This window comes from Scophthalmus maximus, chromosome 9, assembly GCF_022379125.1.
Source record: "Scophthalmus maximus strain ysfricsl-2021 chromosome 9, ASM2237912v1, whole genome shotgun sequence".
In the NCBI taxonomy this organism is placed as follows: Eukaryota; Metazoa; Chordata; class Actinopteri; order Pleuronectiformes; family Scophthalmidae; genus Scophthalmus; species Scophthalmus maximus.
In genome coordinates, this window is record NC_061523.1 from 6,102,501 (window position 1) to 6,117,886 (window position 15,386).

At 42.1% G+C, this 15,386-nt stretch overlaps 1 protein-coding gene across 2 annotated transcripts in view; it reads left to right on the plus strand.

Moving 5' to 3' along the window:
• The window catches only part of il1rapl2 (interleukin 1 receptor accessory protein-like 2), a 344,386-nt gene that overhangs the window by 307,277 nt on the left and 21,723 nt on the right, over window positions 1-15,386 (plus strand). For both annotated transcript variants that reach the window (XM_047334583.1, XM_035650663.2), the window contains exons 8-9: window positions 7,390-7,522; window positions 13,563-13,708. In XM_047334583.1, the coding sequence (XP_047190539.1) occupies window positions 7,390-7,522; window positions 13,563-13,708 (279 nt within the window). The remainder of the gene's footprint in view (window positions 1-7,389; window positions 7,523-13,562; window positions 13,709-15,386) is intronic.

The window sequence follows — 15,386 nt, forward strand, 5'->3', positions numbered from 1 at the left end:
ATTGGCTGAGGGAGTTTCCTAAATCTTGACCCGGAGGTATTTGATCGGCAGCCATGATAAGATCTGTTCAGATTCTCTAAATGCATAGGAAAGGAGCTGCAATGCTTCCTTTGCTATCTCCTTTAGCATAGGGTACACTGGACCTTCCTATGCGAAAGGAAAGGAGATATAGACGCCCCCTAATTCATTGCGGCAGCGATATTTAACATGAACGTAAACGATTCAATCCGAGGTAGAAGTAGAAGAATTAGGGTCATATTCATACTCATATTAGGGTTATTATTCATAAGAGTATGAATATGACCCAGGAGTGACACACGTCATCATGTAAGTAACCGTTGCACATGAAACATTTACATCTGATGTCACACGGTGGTAAAACACACTGAAACATGCTGATGGAGCCGCTGCGTTTTTTGTAGTTCATCTTCGGAAATTTGTAGTTTCACCACGACAGACGCACGTCAACAACATCCTCCGTCGCATGATGACGTAGTTTAGTGAAAGTCAAGTCGGATAATCTCCTAAAGCCTAGAATGGCTAAAAATGCAAATGAATAGAACCACGGTTTTACCCCCAATAAATCTATGTTGATTTGATTTCAATGCATGTTGCAATAATTACTGCAGGTCCCACGGCATTAATGATCTGTTACAGTTCTGTATAATTTGACCTTTCAACTGGTCTGAGTCATACAAGTTCCTTAGTCTCTCAGTAATGCTGTATCCTTCGCCATCCAGGTCTTACTTTATATATTTTTCTTCTCCTTTTTTTCCCTCCTCAAGCCGACTGCACCTCAACCATTATCATAACCTCCCTGAAGCAAGTCAATCACCTCATATTGTATAAACTGCTAAATGAATAACTCTCACCTGTCTTTAACTACTTTGAACGGAATCAGTGTGTAACAATTTTCTTTTTTTTTTATGGACGATCTAGTATTAGCTAATTAAAACTTATTCATCCGTGCTGGAGCGCGGCGCTCCCGCGCCCCCGACACCGCTGGATTTCCAGGGGAAAAGGGACAATTCAATTCAATAACCTTTATTTAACGTTAATCTGGCGATAAGTAGGCCACGGCTTAATGAAGGGGCTGAATCACAGATGAGACGAAATATAAAAATATATCACGTCTAGAGTCTGTAATTCGAAGTGTATTAACTGAGGGTCCTTTTTTGGTCATACGTACTTGTCAAGTCAACTAATGTAGGATTCTCTCAGTGTGTGCGTGCGTGCGTGCGCACGCTCGTATAATACCAGTTTTCAGTGATTCATTTCCCTCATTAAGGATTGTCCTACTTCTCTCCTGCAATCCTTCACCTGACTGTTATCTGCTCTTCCTGCTTCTCATTTCCTTTCCGTATATGTATTGTGCTTGTTTTGTTACTCAAAAAAAAAATATATATAAAACTTTCTTCTTAATTCCTGCCATTTCAGAAATGATATAATTATCTTATCTGTTGACATTTCCCAATATGTCATATCAATGTGGAAAAGACCCAGGTTCACTGGGTTTCCCCTCAAAAAAGCACCGCACACACAGTTCCAGTGGAGATTCGCACATTTCGGGACACAACAACAGATTTATTTCAAAAGTTTTCACTTACAGTTGAGAGTTCTCTCCTTCCCAGCTGCTGATGCTGGTTGTCGCGATATGCATTCTGGGATACCTGGCTGTCCCGAGTACACAACAGTGACCTCCCCGATAAGGGGGGGGGGGGTACTGTTCCAATCTTCCAATTTGAACAGTACCTACATCATATCATATCATATTTTTTCTTTAAGTATATTTTGCTGTTAATTCATATCTTACCTAGAGCCCGACCAATATATCCGCCGAAATTAGCCTTTCGCAGACATATCGGTATCGGCCGATATTTTAAGAGCCCGACCGATTGTATTGGCCAACTGATTTGAGTCTTTAAATGTGCATTTATGTTTTTTTTAATGTAAAATAAAGGTTTGTTTTAAGTTCTATGTATTCGATTGTATTCGTATTTTCAATTTATTTTCATTATATTTATGATAAAGCTCATGGTTAAACTAAAATATAAAGCCTCAATTACTCAACATTTTAGGAATCATTGGCAGATTAAAATGTATATACTGTATATATATATATATATATATATATATATCTGCCGAGGTATCGGTATCGGGAACTCCCAAATATCGATATCGGCAGCGGCCCCAAAAAATCCATATCGGTCGGGCTCTAATCTTCACAGTAAGGTTTTGAATGAGGGACTTTTATTTGAATTAGAGTATTACCACTGTGTGATATTTATACTTTTCGTCTTACACCACTGAAGAACAGCGGCTAACATTCAGTTATTTAGACAGTGAGCAGCAGCGAAAGATGTTGATCCCGGTGACAGTTTTCAAGCGAACCAAATCTGTGCAGTGCCGCCGCTGAAAGCGTCCGTATTGTGTTGATGTGAAGGTTAAAGAGTGTCAGTCTACATCGAGGGGAGAAAAAAAGGGAGAGCAAGACTCAGCAGACATCCGCGGTGAATAATAGCAAAGACAAAAATGAACCTGACACCGCCGCAGAGAGAAGAGACGGAGACATTGAGGGTTGTGAGAGAACCCGTTTCAGTGAGCAGGAATGAAAATGAAGGGCGAGAACGGGGAAGTGCAACAGACTAATGATGTGGATGGCTGTTACAAGCAAAGAAGTCTCTGTCTGCCTATGCCACTGTGAGTTTCACATCATCCTCTGCCTCCTCTGCTCACTGTTCATTAATCGGAAGCATCACTGCTCTAACAGATCCGTTTCTACTGCAACTTGGGACCTTGTCTTTGTCAGACCAAGTCACACTTTAATATTTACACTGTTTGGTGTCAAATACAGATTTTTTTTTTTTCAACTTTAAATGTTGTTTTCACAAATTGAGCTGTTGTAGTAATTAAATTGAAAGTTGAAAACAACACGGGAAGTTACTCAAACACAACTCTACATCCCATATGGATGTCGTGTGAGTTTAAGCACTGAATACATTTCATTTTATTAAGGAAATATACGTTCCTTAAATGTGCGTTTTGCAAACCCCTCGTTTGAACATTTGCGAAAGGAAACTCTATCGTGATTAAAAAACTTCAAAACAAGATCAGTTGGAATCTAATTATATTTTCTTGCCTTTTACAACATCACCAATGTGTTTCAGAAAATATGAATAAATCATTATAAATGATGAATACGTGTTAAATGTTTAATGAGGAGTGCATAAAAGACACTAACATCTCAAAAACTGTAAATGGCTGCAGGAAGGAAACTTGGCAGAGAGCTGAATGTCAAATGCTTACTGTTTAAAATGGTCTTAGTTGACTCATCAAACATGAATAGCAATTTTTTTTTTACATCTGTGGGGTGTGCACGCAGCTATAGGTATTTCTGTCACTTTTCATTTGTTCTTAAAAACGGTTGACCGTCTGATACGGACTGGGAATGAAGTTGGTTAATAAAAGGTGTTTTGCAGCATTTGATGTTGCTGAATTCTATTTGCTTTATCCACAGTTTCAATGAAAAAGGCGTTTATTTATCATTTATCCTGTGCGGTATCGATGTGCTTTACATTAACCGGCAATGTTTGGTTGGGCAGAGCAGAAAGGGGAGCAACTGACGCGTTGGAGACGGGGAAGGCTCCGGCGATGAAATAACAACGTAGGAGGTGTCAGAAAAAAAGTTTCCCATGCTCCAGATGAAAAAGGAACTCGGCGATCGGAGGGAGGACTGCAGTCTTGAACATGGATCGATTGACTGCGAGGATGGACCCCTTATATATTACACAAATTATAATCAAAATGTGAAAAACGAGTGCAGCTGAAACTGTCTTTCAATGCTGTGCTACTCTTTCGGACGCCTTTTGGTTGCAACATCTTGTACCGTGATCTGTGTAGTCTTTGTACGCATGTGGTTGTGAGGAACCTTTACGTTCAAAATCAAAGCCTTGAATTCCTTCCAGTTGGTATTGAACACCCGACAGCTGAGATGAAATCAAATCCACCACCAGCCGCGTTTAAAGCCCCCGATTGTTTTCCTCGTTTGTTCAATTCCTGACTGACGAGAGGGGAGTCAAACGCAGACCACTGCAGTGAATAATGTGAATGTGGGTCTGAGCCAGAGACAGGAAACAACCTCAAAAACACTAGGCTTTACAGGCGGAGGGAAACAGATGTTGGCGTCTGATAAACCAGCAGTTCCTCATGCTTGGGTGGCAGCATTAGTAAATGAACTCAGGGCTCGGCACAGTCTGGACTGATGCTCACATTCAGCTGCTTTATTGTTTTTTTTGTGCACGTTTGTGTTATGAATGTGTGCGCGGCTACACTACAGAGCGCAGACAAGTCTGTCGGGCTGAACTAACGTTGCAAAGACTGGAATCGTGACGTGACCCCTGTTTACACAAACTCACTCCGTGATTGGGCCGAGCGAGCTCTTCCTGCACCGTTCACCGCGCTGACTCGCGCGCGTACGTTCCCCCTAATCATTCATGCAAATGAACCAAAGTTGCTGAAACACACAAGATCGTGCCAAATATTAATAACGTCAAGTTGCTTTTTCATCACTCCTATGAAACAGTGACAGAGGGCATCAATTACACCCACTCAAGTTTCCACGTCTCTATTGTTAATTCATTTCTGAAAAGGTGCGACCGCGCCCAGCAGCAGCAGCAGTGTGAACGGAGGACGCGCCAACGCGATGAAAGCTCCCGTCGATCACTCAAAAGTACCAAGTCTAAAAAAAAAAGTACCACACCACCGGCAGCACCCGTCTCTCAGTGGTGTTCAACCAGCTGCTTTAGCCCCCCAAATAGAAAAAGGTTGACATACATGCAGGAAGGATTTGCACACTGGATTTCAGGACTTGCGTTGTGATTGCGACCTCCCACGCCACACAAGTGCAAACAAAATTGATGAATTTAATCACCAAAGCACGCGGAGAACACAAACACACCCTTGGGGCGCTAATCAATTACTGCAGAGCGCTCATACACACTTACACACACACAAGCACAAAGACACACAATCAGGCAATTATTAATTTAGCCCTAATCCAATTTTGTTATATTCACCATTTTTGTATTGTGTGTGCGTGCGTGTGTGTGCACAAGGGTTGCCTGCCTCAGCGAAAACAAAACACTTGACACACCACGACGACCCTCCAACACATGCGAGACATGTGAGTCTTGTTAGGATAGACGGTCTTGAGCTGTCCATCAGTCGGAATGAACGATGCAATGGCAGCAGACAAAAAGAAATATGACATTTCCGTATGAAACCGTTAACATTTTGCCATGACCAAGATATATCCAAAAAAACAGTGTTTACTCAACCCAACCTGTTGGTTTACCTTCACGGATCTAAACCTCTGGACGTTCTGTTTTAAAATGGTCATTTCGCAGATTGCCTCACACTGGGAAAGGGGCCAGACTTTCACAGCAACTCCTGCGTTCCCTGCTTGCTCTGCATAAAAACGGCAATAATGCATTTCCAAAGCTCAAGCTAAACACACAACCTGAGCATCAGTGGTGGCCCTTGACTGTGCTGATAGAGCTATCACTATGATAATACCGCGGTCGATCATAATTATCTGCTAATTGACTGCCTGACGAGGTGGCGCTCATTTGAATGCTCGTTAATACTCCATCATCACCAGTGATGGCTGTAATCAGAGTGTGGTGCTTTCAAGGTCTTGCAGGAGGGTGTGTGAGAGCACGTGTGGCCACGGCCCGCGCACACATATGTGATTATGATTATGTGTCTGCACTAAACTAAAGGTATGGAATGACAGGACATGTTTCCTTCTGCCCTTCCAACACACCAAAGAAAAGAAATAGCCTTTAAAATAGACAGTTTAAAAATAGTTTCTTTTCAGATACACTGTATGTATACATTTACAGCGATTTTCTAGTCTTATCGACCACTCAAAGTTCTTTGACGGTACAGGTCACATTCACCCATTCACACACACATTCCTACTGTGAATGTTAGCTGAATAGCATTTCCGGCAGCAATGGCAAATTTTAGGGTATCTTGTCCAAGGACACTTTGGCATACTGACTGGGGGAAGCCGGGATCGAAACCAACGAACCTACCAGCGTTCCGGTTAGTGGACGACCTCTCTACCTCATGAGCCAATCCATGAGTTCAATGCACAGGTCGACCCGTTACCTGGAGGTCTGGGCGGGTTTGTGTCAATCGATATTGTGTGTGCAGACACAATCAGACTTTGTGTTCTTTAGGCTTTGTGTTGATAGACTGAATCGCATGTAATACTAGACTGATAAATCCAATTACTTGTTCAGTGGTGTTGATAAAAGGGATCAGAATGGTATCAGTTGTATTTGTTTGTAGATCACCATAAAAAAATATATATATATATGTATACTCAAAAACGGGGGTAGAAGGTGTTGGGTTCAAGTCGTAGATGAAGTCGTATTTTTGCGCGTCAGGCAGTGTGTGTTGGCTGTCGTAACGGGTTGGTGGGTGCAGGTTCATCACTTATGTCTTACATTCGGGGTGAAGAACCCCCTTTCCCTTTTTTACTATACTTTTTTAAAACAATTTTATACTAAATTATTGAACACATACTGCATGTCGCACTCTCTGATTTGATGGCTGCTTCTCTTTAGTGGGGCGCCTGATGTCAGATGGTGCTGATGAGGATTCTAATGACTGTTGGTTTTGGCACAAACATAGTTGAGGTTTCAGCTTCTGGGCTATTAGCTCGCTCACCACAAATCTTGACTGCTTCGCATGGTTTCTGTCAGAATGTGCAGCTGTGAAAGCTGCTGGTTGGGCACCCGAACTTGCTGAAGAGCGTTAACTTTATCCAAGGGCTGCTGTCCTTGGAACTCATCCAGTTTAGTAGCACATCACCTGCTGAAATGACACCTGAGGTCGGCCTTCGTCATCACTGCAAGTTGACCATTTCCTCCCTCTTGTGATGGGTTGGCAGCAAAAGTCTTAGGTGTGGAGATCTGAAAATGTATGGGTCATACTAACCATTTAAGAAGAAACTTTCTTTATAACTGTTAGAATTTTCCTCCATTCTTTTCTCATTGATGATCATAACGCCACCAGGAGGATTGTCTGGTCAGCCTCTAATTATGTTTCCAAATTCTAGGGGCTTCAATCAGGTACCCTGAGGCACATACAGTCCACATTGGTTCCTGAGGGTGGCAGTAGGCCCCCCGCTGTAGCTGCAAGTATCCGTGCAGCAATAAAAAAAAAGAGAAAGGGCAGTGATACTTATAAAATTCCAATTTTTTGCCACTTCTTTGCTCAGACTGGACTATTACAGCTTTTATTGTTTACCTTTTTCTATACATCCTGTCATTGTGCAGTAGTTTGTATTGTAACAGTGTTGTGGTGTGTGTGTTGCAGGTATGCCACTCAGTCTGGACTGCAAGGCCTTTTTTGGCTATAGCGGAGAAAACAGGAGGCCGATCATCTACTGGATGAAAGGGGAGAAGTTTGTGGAAGAACTAGCGGGACATATAAAAGAGAGTGAAGTCAGGTAAATACACCGGCATCTGCTCTGACTCGCGCGTACGTTCCCCTAATCATTCATGAAAATGAACCAAAGTTGCTGAAATACACAAGATTCTACCAAATATTAATAATGTCAAGTTGCTTTTTCATCACTCCTATGAAACAGTCACAGAGGGCATCAATTACACCCACTCAAGTTTACAGGTCTCTATTGTTAATTAATTTCTGAAAAGACTCCAGCTGCACCCCTCACACTGTCAGCATCTAATTTACCCTCTTATGATTTATGACTCGTTGAGGGCTCTCTGACAGATTTCTTCTCAACTTTCCGAAAGAATTATGAATACTAATAATAAAGTTAAATCAAATTCATTTTCTCTCCTACTGGGACCAATTACATCGCTCTCCATTGGGGAAACCCTGATAGTCTGTGGGGCATCAAATGTCATTAGAATAGCCTGCAGGAATCACCTTGGAAACCATCAGAAGACATTTGGTGTGTGGCCACACATTCAAAAAGAGCAGTGCGGCATAACATTTATTTTTAAAATATATTTTGCTGTTGTTTGGCAACTACTGAATCAACTGTCATTATGACCATGGGTTTGTTGTGAAGATAACTCACCGAACTGTACGATATTTAGATATGTAGTCTACAGGCAGAGTACTCTCGCTCCGATTGCGGTTTGAGATGTTGTTACCAACTAATACGCTGGCCACGTGGAAACAGAGAGGGATCCACGTGGGTATGTGCATGAAAACCCTCAGAAACCACAGCAGGGTACCACTAACTGGTCCAGGAGTTTTGCCTAGATGATGAAGTCTCACTGCACTTTGTTCAGATATGTCTTTCAGCTTGTCTGGGGAAACGTTGAACATTGACGTTAAAAATTAGCTAACGTAAGCTTAACACAAACCACGATGTTGTATGCTACCAGTTGACTATTAGTTAAAACAACTAATCCAAAATCTCAAGTACCACCCTAATTTGCCTCCAGGCCGGCTGTTTTCTGTTCATATCCTGGTAGCTTCGGTAAAGCTGTATAGCTATATCCAGCAATGGCCACCACTAGTTTACCCTCCATGAATGTTGTTCATGGAGTCATTCCTTGCAATTTATCAGCTTGGACAAGTGGAAAGGAAAATGTGGATGACATTCAGTGGATTTTGTTTGGGTGTTTTTACTCGGGGTTTAACCTTTTTCAACTCCTTCAAAAACATGATGCGCATAATGCATAGGCCTGTCACGAATTACGTTATCAACTTATCATACAATATATGAATATGAACTCTTTTTTTTTTAACTCAATAACAGCCATTGTGTCTACATGCGTGTAATTTGACGTACGAATGAATGTCAACAACAGTCCAGCAAGTCTTGCTGCTTCTATCCTCTCATCTGTTCTCGTCGTATGATTGATCAATCACTGGTTTGGTCTATAAATGTCAGAAAATATGGATTTATGAGTGTTTTTTCTAAAGGCACCGTGTCTTCAAATTGCTTGTTTTGTCAAAACTTTGGATAACATTTCTCTCAGCAGCACCACAAATCGTGTAGGACTTGTACACACAGCCACCAATAGGCCTATACTGCAGGCTCACATGATTCGGTATTTAAAAAAATGGTCTTAAAATGACAATAATATTGTTTATCCCAATAATTTCTGGGACAATATATCATGCAACAAAAAGTAGATATCGTGACAGGCCTTATAATACAGTCGGCCAAAAAAAAGTGAGGTCATTAGTACCGTGCAAAGTAATTACTGCCAATAGAAAACCACTAAGAAGAGACACCTCTCACGGCAAAATCGGCGTCTGATCGGGACCCGTGGATGTTTCAGATATATCAATAACAGATACATATTATTGCCTTAAAACAGTCTGTTAAAATATGTTCATTTAAATCAATCTACCACCAGAATGTGAACAAACCCTCTGTATGAGTACAGCACCTGTTTCACAATGGGCTCATATGATTTAGCTGTTATCAACCTGTCTGCACATTTATTTTTAAGTAATCACAAGACATCACCTGATACATCACATCAACCCTTTCCGTGGTACCAAGACGAGGATTTAGTACGAACAAAACCAGTGCAGTCTGATTGTTGTCATTGCTGTGGTAACTTTGCCTCTGCACGGCTTTGCGAGTGCTCTAGGGGGTGATGGTGGAGTGAGGTATACCGGATTGGAGCACATAAATCTATAGGCTGACTTGAAAACACCTCTTGTAAATAATGGTGCGCTGCATTCGCTGAATGAAATATGTAATTCACGCACTGACATAGCCACTCTAGTTGCAAAAGCAGCAAGCAAACACTTTGAGTGTACAGTACATCATGTGCTGTAACAGTGTAGGATTACACATTAGAGAAAAACATTATGGTTTATTACAACCTGTGTTTCATTTTCTACAAAACTGAACCAGTGAATCAGCCTGTGGATATTTTGGGTAATAATTTTAGTCTTGGCATTTTTTTCCCCTCCAAATGAAAAGTTTGGAAAGAATCCGGGGTTGGTTGACCACACCATCTGCGCTTACAAAACTGTGGATTGCACGTCTTTTACTCTTTTCATGATTCTGTCAAACCTGCTCACGTTTAAGCAATCCTGCTCTACATTCACCTCTGATGCGACATCCTGTGTCAAGATATAGCTTTATAACATATATACTGTGTCACTTTGCACATGTCTAGCTACGCTAACTTCCTCAACTTAATCTGGAAGTGGTCATAGCTCTTAGTGCAAGCTAACGCTTTAAAGAAATTGCTGTACATAGTTTTCTCTAACATAGAGCTGTTACAAGTCATGTCATCAGCTGTTTGTTCCTCCCTAAAGTGAGGAAATCCCCATTCTCCAACTCACTCACTGCACAGAGAGGTCAGAGGTCAGAGGTCAGTGTCAGCGCAGCAGCAGCAGCAGCCCTGCAGCTCGGCAGAGGCTGCTTTAGTGACGCTTCAGCGGGAGGACTGCTCGCCGTTCAAGTTCTCTGCTTGAGAGAGGGTCTCCGTCACCGCTAAGCCTCTGAAGGTGTTCGCTCCAAGGGGGGGGGGGGGGGGGGAGTGTCGGAGACAAAGAGAGCAAGACTGTGCACGAGCGTTAATGTTTACACTTGAAACTAATCATGCCCCGTGGTATTAAATTAACCTTTTGCCTGATGAGTTCTTCAGTCTTTCAGCGCGATCCGTTGGACAACTCCCGCTGTGGTGCACATTAATCCGTCCATCTTCAGCTCCCCACGCCCATCCCTTTGCCTCACCGGCCCGTGGACCGTGTGCGCGGCCGTGTTTGTACAATAACATCCTGTGGCCTCCTTGATAACGTGCATAACTGCAATTACCGCGACATGCTCCCCTGCAGTATGTGAGAGAGCTGTTGACACACTCACCTCATTATTATCACACCACCGAGGGAGTGTGATAATAATCCTGTTTGTCTGTGAATTTAGTCTCGCGGACAGAAAACCTACGCCTGTCTTTGGAAGATTAAAAAAAAAAAAAATCCACTTCCCTTATCACAATATGCCCAAACACATCTCGAACACGACAAACATGAGCAGTAACACTGGTTTTTCCTGCAGTAGTTGGCACAGCGTCACTGTCCAGCTACTTAACATTTCTGTGACTCAGTCATGATAGTTCATGTGCGATGAATTTGCGATTACAATATTTCTGCTTCGCCCAGTGCTTGCTTCGTATTTTCCCTTGAAGGCACCACTATCCCTTCTGTGTAGTGATGGGGAGGGACTTCTTTTCCTGCTTGAAATTCACATCAGCTGTCCAATCCAATTGCTGTCAGAGCATCACCGTGGTAATCTTCTTTTAACCAGAGCTTGTATCCGAATCAGAGTTTATTAGTGTAAATGTGCCTTTTTTTTTTCATGGGTTTTACCTAAATGTTTCAGAGGCAGTTTCACCACGACAAGTTTAGAAGTCTAAGGAGCAAGACTTTATTGTATTTTTTAAATCCATCCATCCATCCATGACAACATGATGATCCACCTGGATAATATTGATAACCCCTTTTCAAAGAACCTCAAACACATAAATAAACAATTCAAAAAGGTAAAAATACAGTTGAATTATGTTGAAGGAAAGGAAAAATATACAGTAAAAGGGGGCAAGTGATGTATTTTTAACTGAGGATTTTGACAAGTTACTGCTTTTGACAGTGACCTCGGATGGATTTCTCTGGGAAATGATCAGAGAGAGATATACACTCAACACCACTAACACACTGAGGAGAGGTGGTTAGCAGTTCCGATCCCACAGGGATCGTCTATCCTCTCTGAGAAACTGTTAAGATGAGTCTTCTCAGGCACCAAGCAAGGTCTTCTCATCTATGGCAAGCCGAAACAATCATTGGGCAGCGGATGTCTCACTCGAGGTGTCATAGTCGCGGGAAGATGACGACATTACTCTAAACTAAATGCCCTACAGAGACCGGGGATGGGCAGACTATCTTGGGACGCCGAACACTGTGAACCTGTTGATCCTCTCCTCAATATCTTGCTCTTATAATAAAGACTTCTGCTCAAGACATCCACGGTTTCCGTCTCCCCGAATCAGCATCCACTCCATCAGTTATTCCATTTTAGCTGAGTCTGGTGAGCAGGCTTCTACATTATTCCATTTCAGGGACCACCCGTGCTAAAAAAATGTGTGTGTTGAAATACTGTTAATGCAAACACTTGGACAAAAGCCATGACTGACAGATGTTGCTCTTTTTCACCGTGAATTAAGGACAGAACCACATGAAACTGCTCTACCGTATGTTGCCTTTCCTCGGGCCAGTCTAAACTACTGTCAAACCAGGACCCACTGTAAATAAGAAGAACAATGACATATCTGTGGCCCGCCTGGTGTGTGTTTTTTGACAGCAGTGATGATTCCGCATGGGAAATGCCCCCCCCCAGCATTGCTGGGTGCTAGACACAAGACCTTGAATGTTTGAACAAGGCATTTTCAAATTGGTGCATTTTCAAATAATGTCAACCAATAAAATCTGTCCACACTCGTCTTAATTCACTCTCCACCCTTCATAACACTCATTCTAAATTCATAAATCTCAACACTGTGTTGATTAACTGACCAGTGTTTTGATTTTTACCCGAAACACGACATCTGCAGCTGAAGTATTATCTGCACCATCATGCGGCCATCGCAAAGGATGTTTTCTCATTTTCAGTGAGGTCAGAAAAAGAAAAGAGGCCAAACATAGTTTTCAGCCATCTAAGGGAGTCGATGTGAGTTGTCTGGATAGCTACATGTCATGAAATTAGCCCGCTGTCATTCTAGCTGGTAAAATATCAGTCAGTACATAAATATGATAATCCAATCAATATGACATTGAGCCCACTGATAAAAAGAGTATTACATTTGTCCCTGTCTTCATTAAAAAGTGGGCTTTGCTGAAATAAGTTCCCTCATGGCAAGTGAAACAAAACTAATAAAACATATAAATGAAAGTTCACAGTCAAAATGAGATTAAGTCAGTTTGTCGGCCTCCTCAGTTACAGCCAGATCCGGCTGATTGCTGCTGGAGCGTCTGAGTCTGCGACCTCAGCACCGTTAGTCTGAATCTGACCTCCAATCAGGCGTAACGGTCCACGTTGTGACCCAAAACACCCGCTCAGCCTCCTCCACCTCCTCCCTGCATTGACCTCAGCTTAAGGAGAGAGGCTTTTTCCAGCTGTGGGCAAAGTTTTCTACACCTGTCTCCCAGCGTCCTGGTTTTTCATGTGCTCTCTCCTCCTCTTCCTATTCGCTCCTCTTTTGTTACCTTCTTCCTCCTCACGGGGATTTCGGAGGGGTCTTTGGGAGACGCCGAGCTCCTGCTGTTTAAAAGGTGTTTACTTCATCTTCCACCTCTCCCTGCTCTGCTTTTCCTGCTCGTTTTAATTTTTTTTAAGGAACATATTCTAGGAGAGAGGAAACACAATTTCCCTGTAACGTTTCACGTGTTTTCTCTCTGCTCTTTTCTCACCACTCTGCCTATAAATGTAGGGACTGGATATGTTTCTGCTCTCTGTGACTACTATCCACCTCTATTTGCCTCTCTAGGATCTTGAGGGAGCATTTAGGGGAGAAGGAGGTGCAGCTCTCCTTAACGTTCGACGCTGTGGAGGAGGCGGACCTGGCCAACTACACCTGTTATGTGGAGAACCATATAGGGAGGCGCAGTGGGAGTGCTATCCTGCAGAAGAAAGGTAGGTTATCTTTCTGTTCCCACCCCTCCTGATTTCCAACGTTTTTTTTCCATTAGTTAGTATTAGCAAAGAAGTGCCACATACGTACAGACGACCCGCCAAGATACTATCATCCTATTGTTGCTCGTCTTCAGACAGTAGAACTGACTGACAGCTAAAGTAAAGAATGATCGCAGTTTGTAGGTAAATTACTCATGGAAGCAATCAGCAGGATATGGTTCAACTTTTTTATGTAACCTCTGCTTGTCTGTAATACTAAAAGTCATCATCAATATCATCAAATTTAATTATACAGCACTTAAGTAATAGAGGTTATGCATAACTAGAAAGAACAGGAACTTATATATGGGGGCCTTGAGTAGAGCCCTGGGGCACCCCATAACTGATTTCTGTTGCAAAATAACCTCAACATATTTATCTTCTTTTAAATAAGACAAAGAAGCAACAAATCAACTGCTCACTGAAGAAGAGTTCTTTTCTTTAAGATTAAAAAAAAGAAAAGCTGATAAGTGATATCCATATGGTTGTCATTTATCATGATCAACAATGTGTATCTTTGGTTACACTCTTGTCGCTATGCTAACCCTGGAAAACATTAACTCACAAACTCATGTTGCATGTATCTGGTCAGAGGCAAGCCAAAAAGTCTGGCTCTGTCCAAAATTTAAAAAAAAAAATCATATTTCTGTGCACAAGGCAAAATGCAAAAATAAGTTAATGTACATAGCGACAGGTCACTCGGAAAAAGTTGCATTTTCTGTATTTATACTTATTGAACAAACAAGATACAATATGTTAGTTGTTGAAATTTAGACTTTCATCGGTCACAAACAGGTAGTGGGCCTCTGGATTCCAAGCTTTCAGAGTGTTTTCTCCCAAAAGCAGTTTGTCATCTTTCAATCTGGCTTGCTTAACGTAAAACCGTGTCTGCTCTAGTTACCTGGGACGTATTCCATCTCTCTTTAATGTTGTGCTAACAAGGAATATCCCTCCAGCTCAGGAATTTATGCTGCCTTTTTATAGCCCAGTAAATATTTGTGGATGTGAACAGCTTCCAAGATAATTAAGACGTTAACTGTGTGCTGTCATAATGAAATGTGTGCGAGATGTAGAAGGTCTTCCGGAGCTTAATTTCAAACATTATGGTAGCTGTTCCGAAATTGCTGAATGAAAGAAGGTTGTGTCATTAACATAATGTCTCTTCATCCTTAGAAAATTCGAGTTGAAAGTCGTCACAGTACCAAACTGTTTAATTGGCAGGTGGTCTCCAGGTAGTGGATGAAAAAGACGCCACAGCAAAGAGTGCTTAGCACCACAGATGCAGCCAGTGCATGAGGGCACTAGCTCGCTTAGGAAAACATTTATTGAAATCCTGCGGTATCTTGCTGCTTATCAGATGAGCTGGGAGGAACAGGCCTGTCCGAGTCAAGAGGCCACGGTCCAGAGAAAGACAGGGACACCTAGAGTGACTGAAAGAAAGAGAATAGCAAAAACAGCACCGGAGGAGGATGTGAATTGTCTCCGTTACCTCAAATCTCAGTAGAAAAGAGAACCGCATGAATGCCCGCTATCTGAAATAAAATGTGTGTAATGCAGAAAAGCAAAGGAAGGGAGAATTGGGGAAAGTGGACAGAGATAAACAGGCACAGAAATGGTAGAAGAGGATAATGGAGAACAA